A 20104-nucleotide genomic window follows, 5' to 3' on the forward strand; every position below is an offset into this window, starting at 1 on the left:
AGAGCTAAAATCCTGTGTGCATCAACAAAAGATGCAGCAATAATAACTATGGCACAGGCTGCTGAGGAAAAAATCAGCAAAGACATTGTATTATGCAGATATGCTCCCAGGATTTTATCAGGGGGGGGGGGGGAGGAAGTTTCCCTCTTGTCACAAAAATAAAGGGGGAATAGAAAAAGAATGATTGAAAGAAATGGACGTAGTTTATTATTTGTATAACACTTCAGTATCCATCTTCCTGATCCACTTTGTAAGACCCAATTAAGAACAAAACCTTTAAAAGACGTTGCCTCTAGTTTCATAAACATTAATCTGTTGATTGTTTCTGAGCTTAATCTATTCCTGATCTGTGTGTGAACATTGTTCTGTACTGAGAATGCCCTTTCAGTCTGCTTTCTGAAGGGCATTGACATGGCTAGTTAGCAAGCTGGAACAAGTTTGTAAACTGTTCTTTAGGGTTGTTGTGTATGCTGGCAGGAACAAGTTTGTACACTGTTCTTTATGGTTGCTGTGTACACTGGCTGGAACAAGTTTGTACACTGTTCTTTATGGTTGCTGTGTACAATTTTCCACAGCTCACAGGTATTGTTGGTTGGATACTTTTGCTCCAAAATAAGATTTATCACTAACATACCAGTAAGCTTTGCCAAAGTTTAGCTTCCTTGAATTATCTGTAGCACTCATTTAACTACTATGCCAGATTTATATTCCAAAACGCTGTATCAGGATTTTAAGTCCATTAATGCCATAACTACTTGTTCAAAGAAGTATTTTGATCAAATAAATATCTTTACATCTTAATTTCATTTTTAGATTCTTATTTATTAGATTTATTGCAACCATTATGCTAGGGCTATATGGGTTTTTTTTGCACTTGATCCCAATGGGCTAAATTGTCACATTAGGAAAGAAATGAAAAGTGCACTGTACTCTTAAATTGTTTTTATTTTAATTTGGCTTGTAAGTCTGCCTTTTCTAATTTAATTTTGAAATACCACAGAAATGAGGGGTTGACAATCATACCATCTGTTTTTGTCCATCCAGCATGTATGTTGGACTCTTATTTAACACCATTTTTGTCAGATTCTACATCATTCACTGTTATCTCCATTATCACTTTCCCTGCTCCAATAATTTGATATACTTCCAAACTTTAAAAGTAAACTAACTCCATCACTGTGATCAGCCAGTATTTGCATAACGTGATTGTCATCTAAAGATGAACCATACTGGGAATCAGCCATTTTGGATCTTCTACATACCCCATATTATAAACGCACATTTATAAAACTTCCTTGATGCAAGGTTCAAATTATGACAGAGTGCTTGTTACAGGGACCAATGTGTGAATCAAAATTCATTTAACAACCTTTTCCTTTTGAAGCAGAAGAAACCAGATGTGAGATGTTACACAAAAATACACATTGCAACAAGTTCTACAATATTTCTACAGTTTGACTTTTGTTACAACAAACACTTTAAGGGTGAATAAAACTGTATACTGCACAGTATACATTTTCATATGTCTGACTTGAAACCACAATGCATCACCACTTTCCAAATGTGCGAATTCGTACAAAATTTACACGAATCATGTGCCCTGGCAAGGTCTCTGATATGAAGGTTTAACATTATTTTTACAAAAGAAAGCAATGAAGACTTTAAAAACTGCACAATGATACTTTATTTAAGATATTCTCAATTAATCACAAAGTTAACAGTGTATCAACATTTGTAGATACGAAAATATTTACAAATTTTATTGCTAGATCAAAGTCAATAACAAGAAAATATTCACTTGAAAGTCAAAATTAGATCACATGGATTTAACAGTACACCAAGTAGGTATTTTATTCCTGTGCAAGCAATTATAGACGACAAGAGTAGCACAAATGGTCAAATCATATGCTTTCTGGTTTTTTAGGGTCATAATGACTTTGACCGTGATCCTTTGATCCTGAAATCAGCTGACTTCTTTTGTAAACTAAGGAAACCCACTTACATTAAAGCTAGGTGAAGGTATTGGCAGTAAAACACAGTGTGTAAACAGGTTCATGGTATTGTCAGTAAAACACAGTGTGTAAACAGGTTCATGGTATTGGCAGTAAAACACAATGTGTAAACAGGTTCATGGTAGCTTTGACCATGGTAGCTTTGACCATGGTAGCTTTGACCATTGACCATTCTAGACCTCAAAATCAATGGGCTTCTTTGTTTTCCAAAGGGCAATATATCTGTAAGTTTTGGTGATGTCTTTTTCTGTAACTAAATTTTTCAGTTTTTCATTCTACTCTGTCCCAGTGACCTGGGCCTATTACCATTAGACCCTGAAATCAACAGGTTTCCGCGTATTTATTCAGGTAACATATCTGTGGGTTTAGTGAAGGCATGTTGAGTAGAACTCATGATGTATGGAAGTTATCTTCATTTTCCCATATCAGTGACCTTGACCTTTGATCTTTACATCCACATGTTCATTCCTGATAACCTCAAGGGGAACATAACTGATTTTTTATTAAAGTATGTTAGACATTACTAATATGACCACAACGAAACCATTTCACTATAGTGGTTCATACAGTCCATGGACTTGAGCCTTTGGGCATCCATATCTAAAGGCTACTTTGCATCATATAGAATGACCACCCTATCAAGTGTAATGGACATATGCACAAATCAACATATAACACAGAAGGAAATTTTTTTTTACAATTAAATGACGCTGTAACATAATATGCTCCATGATAGGGGAATCATAAAAAAAACCATCACTTTCAAGTGCTGAATTGAATTTGATTCATTGATGTACAAAGACCTTGAAATACTGGTATTATAATATTTTTGTAGGAAAATGAATATTTTAAAATGTACATGCAAATAGCAATAGCAGAAATGCTTTACAGAAAAACCTAGTTATTTTATTCAATAAAGCATACAATGGTAAACCTAAACTCTACACTTGCGTATCTGGACTGGTCCCAGGTTGTTCTATTGTCATTTCATCCATGAACCATATAAAAAGTATGAAAAAAGATAATACCATAAGAAAGGCATATAAGCTTGTTGTAAAATATATAAATTGCAAAATATATTGTTCTACTAGTTATCAGTTTTGGTATACTTTATATAAAAAACTCTTATCTGATCTGACTACACTGCAGAGGTAACTGAAGGTCTTTAAAACTGAATTCTGAAAGCAAGAAACCATTCCAAATAAAATTTATTTACATCCAAACTCCATTTATCTTACGAATCAAATGCAATCTGCTAGACGGAACTAGAATTCTTGCCCCCACTACTGTAATTCTGTGAAACTGTTCTGAAAACTAAACCGGTCTAAGACCCACAAATGCTAACATTTTGAAAAACCTTAAACTAATATGTTTTAATGACCTGAACAAAATTGTCAGGCCATCTAGATAAAAAAACAGAAACATACCTACTAAATTTCATGTCTATTCCTCAAATGGTTTTAGCTCAATCATGCTGAAAAGTTTTTCAACAAAAAAGTCAAAAAGGCTCCAAAATTGATTTTAAAAAAAAAGAATTGAAGCATTGCTGTAACTGCCTGAAAATCTAATCAACTGATCTGCTTATAAACAGAATTTTCCTATTAAATTTCATTTGTTTGTCTAAAATGGGCTTTGCTTGATCCTGCTAACAAGGTCTTTGTCAAAATAAATTTCAATTCCAAAGAGTTCACACATTTTTAAAAAATAATTTTTTACAATTTCTTACAAAAGTCTAATCAGATCATCTAGATTTAAATAAGTTCATCTCTGTACCTTGAATAGTTTTGCTGAATCATGGTAACAATGTTTTTATAATAAACATAAATTTAATAAAAACCATGAAATGTAGAAAGTTGCAAAAATTGTTGTAAAGGCAAGAAAATTAAATAGGTCATTACATACAAGCAAAATTATGCCCATTAAACTTAATTGTCTATAACAAGTCTCTGTTTCTTAATTGTCCTAAAAAGGTTTTCATCAAATAAATGGAGGTTCAAAATGTTTTTAAAATGAGCAGCAAAAATTGTGAAATCTTTGTTAAATGGTCCGAGTACCAAATCCAGCTGCAAACAACACTGACCCTAATCTGCCATTGCATGATGCACTGGCAGATCAAGTTCTATGTTCTTGGTTTTTACTGATAACTCATAACAAACTGCATAGACCTAGATATGCTAGTGCATTATGTGACAGCAGATCTGGGTCAGTGCAGTCTGCAGTTGCACTGGACTTAAAAGAGAATATACAATGTCAAACCAGTTTCAAGCTTATGAACGTGATGTACCGAGTACAATTTTAGGGCTCAAAGTTAATTAGGGTTTATGCTACAGTGCTATAATGAATCTTTGGAATGGACATATGGACAGGCAGCTGCAAAACAATAAGTCCCTTCTACTATCACAAATGGGGCATAATGACATTTATAAACTAAATTCAAAGTCCAATCACTAGTTTTGTGAAGCTCTGTGGATATCCAACATCCTATTGAAATATAACAAAAATTCCAGATTTAGTGCTCATGCCTTTTGTAACCTATGTATATTTATTAATTGACCATCGAGATTTGTAATAGAAATGCATACAAAAACATAGTGGCTGCAAAAAGAGTGATTCCTTACTAAAATAAACTTGGCTATTATGTTCTGTTAAGTGCATATAAATGTATCATGCTATATTGCCAGAAAATGCAAATAAAGCCAAACCAAAACACCACACGTTTATACTGAGCTCATTCAACTTTTACACAGGGTACAACCGCAGTTAATCAACATGAAGTCCATTTGGAAAAAAACACAATAATTTGGAACAGCATATATAGAGTGGTATACAGAACTTACCTTCAAAGACTGCCTACTTAAGAACACAGATGTATATACAAATACTCAACTATTATGAACATCTCATCAAAACAAATGAATGACAAGAACACAAAACATTAATTTGTTGTTGTAAAGGACTTCTCTGCCAAAATAATATGACAAGAACATAGAACATTAATTCATTATTGTAAAGGATTACTCGGCAATCAGTGCAGAGTTCTGGATCAACTGTATTGCTGTGTATTTTATGCAAATAAATTCACTAATAATGCATAAAAAATGCTTAATTCTTTAAAGAAAGCAAAACAGTTAAATATTTAGCAACCGGTCTGAAGCTTTAAGCATGTTTCTCCTGCTGTAAGCATGCTTCTCCTGCTGTAAGCATGCTTCTCCTGCTGTAAGCATGTTCAATGTTTTATGAAGATACATTAATCCAATCAGGACAAGCTTCTGTATGTTCCTTGTATGGTTGAAAAGAAAGCACCCAATCAAAATGAGAATTCATTCAGCAAAGCACTATACTTGAGTTAATATACTCACCTCTGAGTTGAGTCAAACTACAAACAACATAGACATTGATCTATCCACGCATAATGCAGCTGCTGATCAGGGTCTCTGTTGTTTGTTCTACTGATAACTCCTGCACAGACCCAGACTTACATACAGTAGTCCTGGCAACCATGACAGTTCACACATTCTCAAAAGGAATGAAAAATGTCTTGATATTAAATATCAAAAGTTGCATTGTATGGTGTACACAAAACACCCAATTAAGATGGTTAAAAATTAAAAAAGTGAATTCCAAACCAGAAAGTAAAATATCCAACTCATACAGGGCTTTAAACATGTATCTACAATAATTAAATGATTGGAAGATTATATTCACTACCTCCTTTACAAATCTGAGAGATGCTTATTGATTGTTTTATTTACAGAATATACATAACAGTAGAGACAGATATATCACATGCACAAAAATTAAATAGTATTGGAGTGCCTATATATAGTAAACATCAGAAAAGATTGATCATTTTCTTTTCTCCATAAAGCATAACCTTCAAGTGATGAAAACTGGAAGAAAAAGTTATAACTTAAATTTATACATGTTAAATAACAAAAATGTTCTGGTTGTCTAACATCATGTGAACAAGTGGCAGCAATGTCCATGAAGCTTATTGGTGCCAGCAGAATTGTGCAAAACCAGCTTTACAGTCTTTGTAGAATGCCAAATAAAGAATTTGTTGATTCACAGCTGGAGGTAGATTGGTGGAGTTTGTGAACTGATCAATTCTGCCTGGACATTATTTATAACTGCTTCAAGTTTCTTTATTTAAAGACTGTCTCCTTCTGGAGGTTTCTAACTTAAAAACAAATTAGTTCTTTTAGAATCTTTTTCACAAATCTATTTACCAGCTACAAGATGGTGCAATCTAACATGTAAATACAAAAAGAATCAACACAATTGTTTAAGTGGTCAAACATTTGAGCTCTTAGTTAAAATTCTCTGAACTTTGTAATAACTCTCAGATCCAAATGTTTCTATTTCAAGTTGTTATAAAAACATGTATTCTGTGGAATGTAGAACCTCTTGTCTCATCCGTGTACATACAACCTGTTGTCTCATCTGTGTCAATATAAGGTCGCGTTTATCAATGTATATATGACCTGTTGTCTCATCTGTGTCAATGTAAGCTGGCGTTTGTTGATGTACATATGACCTGTTGCTTCATCTGCATCAATATAAGCTGGCATCTATCAATGTATATATGTATATATGACATGTTGTCTCATCTGTGTCAATATAAGCTGGCGTCTATCAATGTATATATGACCTGTTGTCTCATCAGCGTCACTATAAGCTGGTGTCTATCAATGTATATATGACATGTCTCATCTGTGTCAGTATAAGCTGGCGTCTATCAGTGTATATATGACCTGTTGTCTCATCTGTGTACATATGCATATCAGAATAGCCATTTACATATAAACAGTAACACATCAGAGAAATGTGTAATGTGATGGGAAAAAAACAATGCACATGAAAAGGAAATTTTACCTAACATTTGCATGAAAAATACTGGCATAAAAGATTTTCTTTGAAAATTACAAAACCTGCCACAGCTTTTGTACCATGAAAGCAGGTTGAAATTAGCATTGGTGTCACTGATGTCAGTAGCATGATAGCAGGTTGGAATTGGCATTGGTGTCACTGATGTCAGCATTAGGACACTGGTTGGACTGGCATTGGTGTTACTGATGTCAGTATCATGATAGCAGTTTAGAATTAGCACTGGTGTCACTGATGTCAGGATCATTATAGGTTTAAATTGCATTTACATTTCACAACAAACTTCAAGCCTGGTCCAGTCTTTGCCTTTTTACGCAAATTATTGTAAACTGGATAAAAGCATGTATGCTTAATTTGATTTTGTAAGCAAATTACTGTAAATAGGATTAAAAAAAACATTTATGATAACTTTTAAAAAAGTTGGAGATGTTATGCACCTACTTTTTTTGTTTACCTGTGCTCATCAATCAATGAAATATACCACAAGAGAAATGTTTACAGAGTTTTAATATTTCTGCTTATTAACAATAATTTATGGTACGTTACACACAGATGTTTGAATAAAGAACTAGTAGATAACAAGAAAATAAAGACTCCTAACTAGTTATAAAAATAACTGCACTTATCACCCAAATAGTGACAATAATGGCATGAACAGCATTTTTCACATCTTTAACCCATATACATAAATATGAAATTATATTTGTTGCAAAAACAAAAGAAGTGTGCACTTATTATTGTGCATGTATTTATTACATATGCACCACACACTCAGAATTTACAACATGTTTCATGAGACACCTTGAATGTAAAAAATGAGTATAAATTTGAAACTGTTTATTCACTGTAAACAAAGTTACATTATTTTTGTGTCAAAAATGGATGCAGCATTAAAGTAAATGATAAATTATTTTTTTTAAAAATATGCAAATCCCCATCTAAAGCCCCAAAAAGTTATACTAAGAAAAGTATAAACGTTAAAAATGTGTATAGAGGTCCCCTTCTTGAATGCCCCATCAACAACCAGCGGCCACCTGCTTTTTATAGCCAGAATCCTTTGGCAACAATGAGGTTGTGTTCATAAGTACCCCTCTTTGATGACCTTCCTTTAATACAGCCATTACATTAGTGTAACAAATGTCAAATTTACCCCCACAAGTAGGCATATAATGGGGATTAGACATAAAAAATCTCAAATATTTGTAGATTTTTAAATTCAACAAATTGATGATTGTTTAAACATGCAGATAAAGTATATATGTTTAATATATTCAAAGAGGAAGTGTAATGAATACAATTATCCTTACTCTGAAAGTAGTATAGTTGTTAATGATGGTGGGGGGGGGGCTTAAAAAAAATAATTCCATGTAGCATTATCCATCATGTTGTATAAACTGAAACATTTCCATAAACTTTATAGAACTTTGGTTTGGTAAGTGTTAAATACATTAGAATTTAACAAAATGACAACAAAACATGAATGATATTGTGATCAACAGGAAATGATGCATTACCGTCAAACTAAGTCGTCAGATTGATACAGTTTTGCATGATGAAAAATATTGATCATACTTAATTTATTCTGCAAAAAATAGAACGTAAAATTGTGCCAATCATGATGTAGAAAGTATATACAAAAATGCTGTGGAATGTGTGACAAATATATTTATTTGCAAGCAGATTGACTTTTAGTAAAACAAGAAGCTGTCCATCAGGCCTGCATTTAGAACCTTCCACCTAGATTTCTGTCAACTGACTTTGTAGGTAATAATATGACTATGTGGACAACTGTACCTGAGAAACTGACCACATAAAAATACTGAGGTTAATCCAGTGTTTGCACAAAACTGATGGTGATTAAAACAGTTTACGAGTCTACAATTATATAAAAAGTGCATTTTTTAAAACAAGGAGCCCAACAGCAAGCTTAACTTGTCAGCTGACCATTTCACTAAGCGTGCTTACATAACCTGTGTAAACTATCTACCAAACTTTTTTCATTTTGATTTTTACTATATCCTGCTAAAACTTTGTTTTAACAAAATGTCATAATCAATATAACAAGTCTCAAGCTCATATTTGAAGTTATTCAAGTTCATGAGGATATAACTCCATTTATTGAAGTTTTCAGAAACTGGATGAGTAATATAGTCTCTATATCTGGACAGACAACAAGCACAGCCAAACAGACACAAGATCACCTTGTTAATAAGATTGGATCTAAGCTCTTGATGGTATAAACAACTGTTCCAATTGTGTTCACAACTGGATTAGAATTATGACTTTTGGAGTGGTAGCAAACTCAATCAATTAGATACAAGATCACCTCATTAAATATGCATGGATCTTGCTCCATATCAAAACTGTCCAAGATCTTGATGAAAAAAGCCTATATTCCACGTTTGATCAAAATCCGATCAGAAATATGGCTACCAGTTTTGGGCACAATCTCAGCTAATCCAGAAGAAAATTGCCTCATTAATATGTATGGACCTCTCTCACTCAAGACCTCAATGATACAAGCTCAAGCCCATATTTCAAGTTCGATCAAAACAGATCTGAATGTGGCTTCCAGACGGGTAACACACTCACCCAAACAGATGGCAGATCGTCTAATTAGTACATGTGGATATCTCATTATCACACTCATCCAAGACCTCAATGATATAAGCATCAAAATCAGACCAGAAATATGAGCTCCATAATGGTAACATTCTCAGCCATTCAGAAGCAAGATCACCTAAACAGTATGCAATGATCCTGCTCATTTTCAAACTCATAGAAAATCTTAATTATATAAGCATATATTTTAAAGTCTGATATATAACCTCCAGAGTGGTAACCAGGTCAGCCAATCTGTTAAAGATCTTCTTATTAGCATGATTTAAACTTGCTCATTATAAGACTCATCTGAAATGTCAATGATCTCAAAACCAGATCAGAAATGACTCTCACTCATTATCAACCTCAACTGAGATTTTGATATAAACCTACATTCCAAGTTTGATCACAACAGAAATATGGACTCCAGCATGGTAACACACAATTGTTGAAGCATGATAGATGCAAGGTCATACTGTCCACTCATTTGGCCTTACAGACAGATGAGCTAAAAACTTAAAAAACACACCAACAAGATGGATTCCAGGATGAAAAATAATCATTATCTTCAAAATATTAATATATGGTTTTTTTTATCTAGAACTTGCTTTTTTTATGTTAAAAAAGAGAAAATCTGATGAAGCCCCATGAACTGCCCAGAACTGCATACATCACTGAAAAGAGTAAATGCAACTTTTGACACATTTAGTAATAAACCTTTTCAACTATTTCAGCAAAGTTCATATTTCATTGATATGTAAAGACTGACAAACATATAGATCATAATTCATATAGAAAAAGCAAACTGAAGCAATAAATCATATTTTACATGAAAAACATTGGGCTGCTATACAAACAGATCCTACTCTCTACACTTCCGTATCTGGACTGGTCCCAGGTTGTTCTATTCTTATATCATCCATGACTGGTTTTCCAAAGTTTTCATAGACAGGATTACTGATGGTTGATGAACCCTCATTTTCTTTTCCATTCTGAGTGGGCTTTGACTTGGAAAAGTGTGCCTTTAATTTTGATAGAGTTACTCGTCCATCAGTGGACGCTGCTGCACTAGATGTTGTTGAAGGGTCATTCATGTCATTGTGTATAAGAACTTTCTTTATTTCTCCCTTTGGACGCATTTTGTGCCAGAATAAGAAAAAAACAATAGCAAATGCTGTAATCAGCAGTACAATAATTGGGACGGTTACTGCTATAACAATATTTTCATGACTTTGCAGCTGCTCTGGTACATGAGTTGGGACAATTCCTGGAGATGTAGGTTTTCCATATATACCTGAAACAAAGCAATTTGATTGTTAACACAGTACCATTCTGGGACCAACATTCATCTGGATTCATCTGTATCCAATTTTTCATTCAGAATAGATTCTAAATATTAGATCAAGTGTCAAGCTCATGTGTTAATTATCCAAAATTTTCAGTCTTCTCTATTTTTTACATGAAGTATCAAGTTTTAAAGTGTACAAACTGTATAGTAAATTTAACAGTAACAATGTAAAATGTTTTATTTATCTACAGCAGGCATCATACAAATGTAATACTATCTGGTAAATGCCTTTAATCTATTTATATTGAGCACTCTCTAGAAAGTAACAATAACAGTATGTGAATGACACATTATATACCTGTCTCATGTTTCATAGTCTTATATGTAGATTAAAGATCCCAAAGGGTACCTGCCTATTAATAATAACCCGGTAATAAAATGAAGAAACAGGTACCCATTAAAACAAATTATTCCAAGTTCAGATAGAAACAAAGAATAGTGATTACAGTTTGAGGCTCGTGTCATGTACGCATTTACTCCTCATCACAGGGGCTTGTATGGCTGCTTATAATTTACTTGTCATACATGTACTATATAATAATACAAGGGAGAACACTTCTCTCCTTTCTCATATGACCTATTTAAGAATCAATGCTGATATTTAAAGCTAGACTGTCCTAATTTCATGCCTGTCCATGGTTTGTGTGCCATTTTTCTCAGGACTTAAAAATGCTTGTTTTGAGATCCTGTTGTTGATAGTAAGTACTATTAAGAAATATTCGATGAAATAAAATTTAAATACGTACTACAATTCAAATAAAAGAAAGCACAATATAAATATCCAGTTTAACTAATGCCATTCTTGCTTCAAGTTCGTGGTCCTGGAGCAAGTATTAGCTGTTCAAATCATAGCCGCTGTTCACATGTTTACTGACTTTTTTTATTAGTGGGAAACCAGATATTTTTGTCACTGCAAAGGCAGCACAAAAACTTGGTTACCATAACATGCACTTCTTATACCATGTTAGGAAAAAATGAACAAAATGGACTATAAAGATTGAAATATTTAAATATAAGGGAAATCTTTGTTATTTAATAACACTGATATGAAAAAACAAATAAAAATTGATCACGTGGGGGAAAATATGGTAATTTTTGCATTCATTTTACTTGAAACAGTTCCAAGAAAACAGATGGGATTCTTGAGTGTGAAACCACTTGTCACAGATTCATTCTATTTTGATACTACATATATAGCGGACCAGTCTAAACTGAAAATAAATGGCGTCAGATATCATTAAATAAATGGGCTGTATCAATGTGGCTGTTGGATGTTATATGACTGAAAAATGTTAGAGGAGAGGGATTTTGTTAAACTTTAAAACATATTACACCAGACTGTCGTTAAGGGATGAACCATGGCAGGTCGAGGATACTACAACAGTCATCATTTGTGGACTTTACGACTATTTGTGAAAGTTACTGTAGTGAGTGTTATTCATAAATAATTTATCCATTTCTTTTGTGTCTGTACTCTTGTATGAACTACTAATCCACATGGATTTAGCTGATTTGTGGTAAAAAAATTAAATACAGATCCAGGTAAGTAGCAAAAATAAATGTATGTTAAATAAAATAAATATGTATGTTTTTCACACAGTATTCTGTAATTATGGCATGTAATATATAGATTGCTCTTTTTATGCTCAGATTATGCTTTTTGTCACTTATATTAACAATAAATTATGCTTTTACATCTCTTGTGTGTTGGCATGTGTAAACCTAAAACAAGCAGTTCAGGTTCACATTTAATACAATTTCATTTGATTGGGTACAAGGGTAACCATTAAGATTGATGGATACATGGTAGAAATGTCTGAAAATTTCTGTATCTCAAGTGTATATAACTTAAATTTTTGTGCACAAACCACTATTCTTCTTTCAGTTACATGATCTTGACCTCTGACCCCAAAATTAATGGAGTTCTTCCTTATCTCAAGTGTAAGTCATCCACAAATTTTGGTCCAAGTCACATTAATTTTGACCTTTGACTTTTTGTTCTCTCCCAGTGGAAGTCACTCACGAATTTGGTAGCTGTAGATCATAAAAACTTAAGTGACTGTGCCAAAAAATTTTTTTTTTATTCAGTCAGTGACTTTGAATGTTGAGTTTTTGACACTAAAATCAATTGGATTCTTCCCTTCCCCATGTGCAAGTCGTCACAAAATTTGGTACCTGAAGATCATAGACAACTGGAGTTTTGTGTGAAAACAAAATTAGTAACAGACATATGGATGGATTGACAAATATCATCATAACATAATATTCTGCAGTATGGCAGGTATATAACAATATTGGTGATGAACATGTACTCTATATATGGATAAGTTTGAAAGATTATAATTGAGAGTTATAAATTAACCATTATGGTAAAGATTATAATTGAGAGTCATAAATTAACCATTATGGTAAAGATTATAATTTAGAGTCATAAATTAATCATTATGGTAAAGATTATAATTGAGAGTCATAAATTAATCATTATGGTAAAGATTATAATTGAGAGTCATAAATTAACCATTATGGTAAAGATTATAATTGAGTCATAAATTAATGATTATGGTAAAGATTATAATCGAGAGTCATAAATTAATCATTATGGTAAAGATTATAATTGAGAGTCATAAATTAACCATTATGGTAAAGATTATAATTGAGTTATAAATTAACCATTATGGTAAAGATTATAATTGAGAGTCATAAATTAACCATTATGGTAAAGATTATACACTGAGAGTCATAACTTAACCATTATGGTAAAGATTATAATTGAGAGTCATAAATTAACCATTATGGTAAAGATTATATACTGAGAGTCCTAAATTAACCATTATGGTAAAGATTATAATTGAGTCATAAATTAACCATTATGGTAAAGATTATAATCTCGAGTCATAAATTAACCATCATGGTAAAGATTATAATTGAGTCATAAATTAACCATTATGGTAAAAATTATAATCGAGAGTCATAAATTAACCATTATGGTAAAGACTATAACTGAGAGTCATAAATTAACCATTATGGTAAAGTAAGATTACATTGATAATCATAGATGAGATGAGCAAGATGACAACCCACTAGATATAAAATGTGTAGGGGGGTGCACACACATGTGCATATGTGTGTGTAGGTAGGTATGCATGCATGTAGTCCAAATTATAAAAAGTGTTAAGTTTACCATCACAAATAACTCCTGCATCTTCACCATGGTTACAGTTTTGCACTGAAAATCCATTATGATCACAATCCTGGAGCTGTGACTCGTTTCCATAGCAACCAATATTATCCAGCCATATTGGCCCTGTGCCTCGTCCAAATATTGCACCTGTTGAACATACCATTAAACAAATTACTATCTGTTTTTCAACTATTGTGAATTCATTTTTAATTTTGTAAGTACCACTTTTTAAGGTATTATGACAAATTATACTTTTGTCTGTACTTAAACTTGTGGTTGGAAAAAATATTTTTGTCTTTCTTTTGAAAGATCATTGTTCACTTGGATTTTAAATTCATGGTCTGTAGCAACAACAGTTAGAATGAATACCAAATTTTCCTAATCAAATATTGATTGAATGTACTTGGGAAGAATTTGTGTATTCATCAGAGTTAATAAAGGTAACAAATTCATCTTGTTTTCTTCATTTTTTATGCCTGTTTTGGTATTTATTGCCCCACCCACCCACCTTACCTTGCATTATCTTATGAATGGGTGTTTAAATTTCAGTTTATTAGACAGGTTTGAGGTTGTTCGATTGTTAACTGATTCAGAGTTGCATACTGGTGGTTTAAATATTGCTTTGTGTTTCAGCTACAAAATGCTGCTAAAGTTACACAACAGATTAATGAATATTCAAATATCAACTGTCTGTCTGAAGAATCGACTCTTTACCTTCTGTTAACCCATATATGTGATGCTAAAAATAGCCTTGTAACCCCAGAGACACATATACATACAGCTAATAATGCTCTCTCTGTCCCGGCTGGCTCCTGGCTCCAGCCAAGGGATGGGAAACCCCAGAGACGCATATGAAGGTTTCGTATTAAAGCTTTTCATTGCATGAAATTGAAAACATCCAGTCTTTTTAACAATATTTTGTCAATAATATAGTCCTTACATTAAATGCTGAAGTGTTCTGTTAGTAGGTTGACAGCAAATAAGCAGGAATTTCCTTTGAAAATGAGGTCAATTGTCAAAGTGAAACAAAATGGCAGCATTCATGTATTCTCACGATGATTCCAATAAAGTTTTGAAGGAACCGAAATTGATGACATTGCAAATGACATTGCCTTAAATGATCCAACTAAAGACAAAGGATGGGACATTAGTGTAAGTCCTGTTTTCACACCTGACATTTCAGATTTACCTGAATCTGAGGATGAAACATACAATGATCTTTTCTGGTTGGAACATGTGAGATTGTTACGTGCGGACAACTTTACAGTAGATTCAGGGCCAACATTTAATTTAGATGAAATGCAAGGGAGATAGATTTCTTTTTACAGTTTTTTCCCAAAGAAATATTCCACTTGTGCAAAATTATGGTGAGAAAAGTAGTCTAATATACATTATAAACACAACACATATCTTGAGGTATATTTTTATTATGAATATGTGACATTGATTCCTGAGGCTTATATGTACTTGTTGGTGGAAATGAGTGGCACAAAACTTTGGTAAGTGTTGAAAATATTAGTTTTCATTAAGAAAATCTATGTGTTTTTTATTTTTAACATAGCTTTAAACAATTTTAGTTGTATCGCTATGTCTGCAGTGTGGCAGTTTATAGTGATGTCTAGCACTGGTGCATCATGCCGCACACATGTAGCATGATGTCCCACCAAGTCACATTATTCTGACACCAGGTCAATCAGTCCTAACACTAACCTCTTAATGCTAAGCACCAAGCAAGGCCGCTGTTTGCACCATTTTTATAAGTCTTTGGTAAGACTTGACCAGGGTTCAACCTACGACCTCCAACATTCAAGGGAAATGCCCTAACCATTTAAGCCACTGGAGCAGTAAAGTCACATGATAGATAAATGAATATTCAAATAACTTTCTTTCTGAATGCTCAAGAAAAAGTATTCTGAGCTATTTGTATCAGACCTAGTAACAACCATGAAAACTAAGAAAATTGGTACCCCATAAAAAATCGATCTCACCATGCTACATCTCATATATAAAGATTGCTTTGGGCTTTATGACAGTGGCTTTATGTGCCAGCCAAAAATTACAATAACTGACAGAAGCCAATGTTTAACAAATCAGTCAATCAGACAAGAAAATTAGCTGAGGTAAATAGCTTTTACCCCAGTGTCTTTTGCTGCATCCTTATTTTGAAAGAGTGCTTACAGTAAAATTACTGCCAAAAGCTTGCTTTGAATTGGATGCCACCATCTTCAAAAACTTTTTAATATTTGCCTCTAAATTTTCTATAAGCAAATAATTTTTTGGGCAAATGATACAGCACATAATGGACACAAAAGAGCAGCAAATTTTTAAGGATGGCTCTGATTAATTATGACACTCTGACCAATTGTTTCCATTGCCTGAGATTTTAAATTAATGTGGAAAAGTATCAGGTGATCCAAATGCCTGTGATAAAGGGTGGTGACACTGACAAAGTAAACTCTAAAGCATCTTTTAAATGGTGGTCGTACAAATGTGAAAAGAAAAACAAGACTGAACTAGGAAAGGTAATTAGGCTAATTAACAGCAACAAATCTTTATCATGTTATAATGTTCTGAATCCTTGATATTTTGAGCCCAAATTCAATAGGTCTCTTCCACACCTTAAGTGCACGTCCTCCACAATTTTTGGTCATGGTACTGAAGTCATTATCTCCCCCACCAATCTTCCTTCAAAGTGACCTTGATCTTTCGACCTCAGACATATTTCTTACCAAAATATCTAAGTCATACAAAAATTTTGCTGAAGGAACTTGATCAATAGTTGAAGTGTTTGTACATAAACCAGTCTTCTATCAGTCACAGTGACCCTGACCATTGATCTAAAAATATATCTGGTTCTTCCTTAACCAAATTCAAGCCATCTAAAAAGTTTGGTCCAGGTCTGTGTTGTAGAAATAATGTTGCAGTGCAGAAACTATCCTTTTTTTCTGTCAAAGTGACCTTTCACCTTTTCACTCCCAATTCAACAGACTTCTTAGTTTCTCATGTGCAAGCTATCCATAAAGTTTGGTTTAGGTCTGTGATGTAGAACTAATGCTAATGTGCTGAAACTATTTGTCTTCTTGAGATCACTGTGGCCCTAACCTTTAACCCCAAAATTGATGGAGTTCTTCCTTACTCTGAGTGCAAGCTATCCACAAAGTTTGGCAACTGCAGATAGTGGACAACTTGGGTTATTATGCAAAATTCATGGTTTCTATGTTACAGTAACCTTGATTTTTAACCTTCTGATCCAGAAATCAATAGCGTTCTTCCTTACTCCATGTGCAATGTTTTGGTAATTGTAGATGCAGAAAAATCAAGTTATTGTGCAAGAAGAAAACTGGTAACAGACAAATGATACATGGGTGTTTAAAAAGGTAGAGGTCTCAAAACAAAGAATGTGTCAAAAGTTCCTAAACTGTGCCAGAAAACAGTCAAAAGTAAATGTGGCCCAGGTCTTCTAGCCAGATTTATACCAAATTTGGTTTCAATCCAAGAAGTTCATCAAACGTTGGCAAGTGGCAAATAAAATTCTAATGCAATTGGAGGGCAATGTGCCAAGTCAAACAGGGGCCATAACTCCATAAAATTTGGGAAAAAAACCACGAAAATTAAACTTTTATCAAGTCTTTGAGCAAAAATGGAATTTGTGGTGAACTTGACAGGACATGATGGGGATGGGTTGAAGGGAAACATCTAATCAGAAGAAATTATTATTCTGTAAGAAATTGAATTCAGTGAGTCAGACTGCAAGAGTTTTCCTTAGCATCATGGTGAGATATTACAAACTAAAGGAAAGAGAACCTACATTGCTGAGTGGTCAAGATGATGGACTTGTCAACAGGAATAAGGGTTCAATTCCCACCATCAGACTATCCCAAATCAGCTATCATTGTGTTACCTAGAGTACAGCATTTTACTTACTTTGGCACAATGTAACCTTCAAAGAGTTGCTGTACCGTGAAACACTAAAAATCACAAACTGGGAAGTTCAAATGATTCTACAGATCAATTCACATCTTCATCCCTTCTTACCAAACTAACCATTAAGGTCATCCCAGGTGTACTTACCTTTTAGAGCCTTGCCTGTGGCAAATCCCAGTTGGTTGCAAACAACAGTGGCGTCAATATCATCCCAATAGTCATCACACACTGTTCCCCACTGGTCTGGCCCAGCCAAAAATACCTCAACACGCCCTGACTGGTTGTTGAATCCATCAACCAGCTGAATGTTTGTTATGGCTGCAAGTTGTAGACAAATTAACATTAAGTAAAACTAATATATTGTGATTGTTAGGTAGAAAACCTCAGTTTCAAGTTTGGATTTACCAAATATTAACCTAGAAACCAAAAGGACATTTATAAAAACATTTTCCTTTATTTTAACAGACCTTAACAAGGATCTGAAGTTTGTCCATGCTGCAAGGAGTCGATGTATTACTTAATTATTTATATTTATAACATCTATTTTCCCAGAATACCGCAACACTTTGCACAGCATGGTCGAGGATAGTTACAAAAAAGTTAAAATATTATAATCTTAATAATAAAAGGACATTGGATCTATGTTTTTAGATTATGCAACATGAAAAAGGTAAATTCTTGTCAAATTATACCAAGTATGGCAGGAATTCTAATACTGAAACTGTAAATCACCAAAATGACATACAGATGAATTATTTACAAATTCATAGAAACATATAATTCAGAGAAAATTCACATTAATGCCATATTTACCTATTATACATAATTTGCACACAACTGTAAACAATGGCAATATGGACCAAGTTCTGACATCAGATTACGGATTGCAGATCTGAGTTTATGATGCTATAACTTTCAGATCTGAATGCAACTTGTTCACTGTTGGGCATGTAATAGACAGACTGCCAGTACATTATAATGTACTACAGCAGATCTGACTACACTGTTTTACTATAATTTATGCTATTTGTTTGACAGCACAACAATACATTATGTTACAGAAGATCATAGTGTATGCTGTTTACTCTTAGGCATGTAACAGACAGACTGCCAGCACATTCTGTTCCAGCAGATCTGAGTGCAATATGATTACTGTTAGGAGTGTAACAGATAGAATGCCAGTACATTATACAACAGAAAATCAAATTGTTCACTGTTTTGCTGTTGAGTGTATGATAGATGGACTGTCAATACATTATGCGCAGCAGATCCAAGTATATGTTGCTTGATGTGTGATAAACTGACTGCTAGTACATTATACTACAGCAGATCGAAATGTATGCAGTTTGGTGTGTGATAAACTGACTGCTAGTACATTATACTACAGCAGATCGAAATGTATGCAGTTTGGTGTGTGATAAACTGACTGTTAGTACATTATACTACAGCAGATCGAAATGTATGCAGTTTGGTGTGTGATAAACTGACTGCCAGTACATCATGCTTAGCAGTTCCAGTTGTTTGCTGTTTGATGTGTGACAAATTGACTGCCAAGTACATTATACTACGGCAGATCAGAGTGTATGATGTTTGATGTGTGATAAACTGACTACTAGTACTACAGCAGATCGAAGTGTATGCTGCTTGGCATGTGATAAACTGGCTGCCTGCACATTGTGCTCAGCAGCTCCAGGTGTTTGCTGTTTGATGTGTGACAAATTGACTCCCTTGTACATTATACTATAGCAGATCAGAGTGTATAATGTCTGATGTGTGATAAATTGGCTGACACTACTTTATACTACAGTAGATCAGAGTGTAGCTTGTTTGATGTGTGATAAACTGACTGCCAGTACATTATGCTATAGCAGATCAGAGTGTATAATGTTTGACCTGTGATAAACTGACTGCCAGTACATTATACTACAGCAGATCACAGTGTATGCTGTTCGACATGTGATAAATTGATGCTACAGCAGCATACTGTTTGCTGGTTTGCATGCACAATACATAAGCTTAAACAAGAGTAGCATCAAACATGTATACTGCTGGGCTGAATTCAATAAGAAATGCATTAGGCACTATTTACATGTAATGCAGTATGACTCTACAGAGAATAGTCTGTCCATTTGTGGGAAGTTTTAAAAGGAA

The 20104-nt window shown here is 33.7% G+C and overlaps 1 protein-coding gene across 1 annotated transcript in view; it reads right to left on the minus strand.

Annotated features, from left to right (window-relative positions):
- Positions 1-1666: 1666 nt before the first annotated feature.
- Positions 1667-20104, minus strand: part of LOC149801711 (uncharacterized) — a 140451-nt gene continuing 122013 nt past the window's right edge. Inside the window, exons 33-35 of the mRNA XM_089955991.1 lie at positions 18101-18271; positions 14030-14176; positions 1667-10794 (exon numbers count right to left, since the gene is read on the minus strand). Of these exons, the coding sequence (XP_089812117.1) occupies positions 10370-10794; positions 14030-14176; positions 18101-18271 (743 nt within the window). The 3' untranslated portion in view covers positions 1667-10369. The remainder of the gene's footprint in view (positions 10795-14029; positions 14177-18100; positions 18272-20104) is intronic.

The sequence above is a fragment of the Sinohyriopsis cumingii genome, chromosome 4 (assembly GCF_028554795.1).
Source record: "Sinohyriopsis cumingii isolate HCF-2022 chromosome 4, ASM2855479v2, whole genome shotgun sequence".
NCBI lineage: Eukaryota > Metazoa > Mollusca > Bivalvia > Unionida > Unionidae > Sinohyriopsis > Sinohyriopsis cumingii.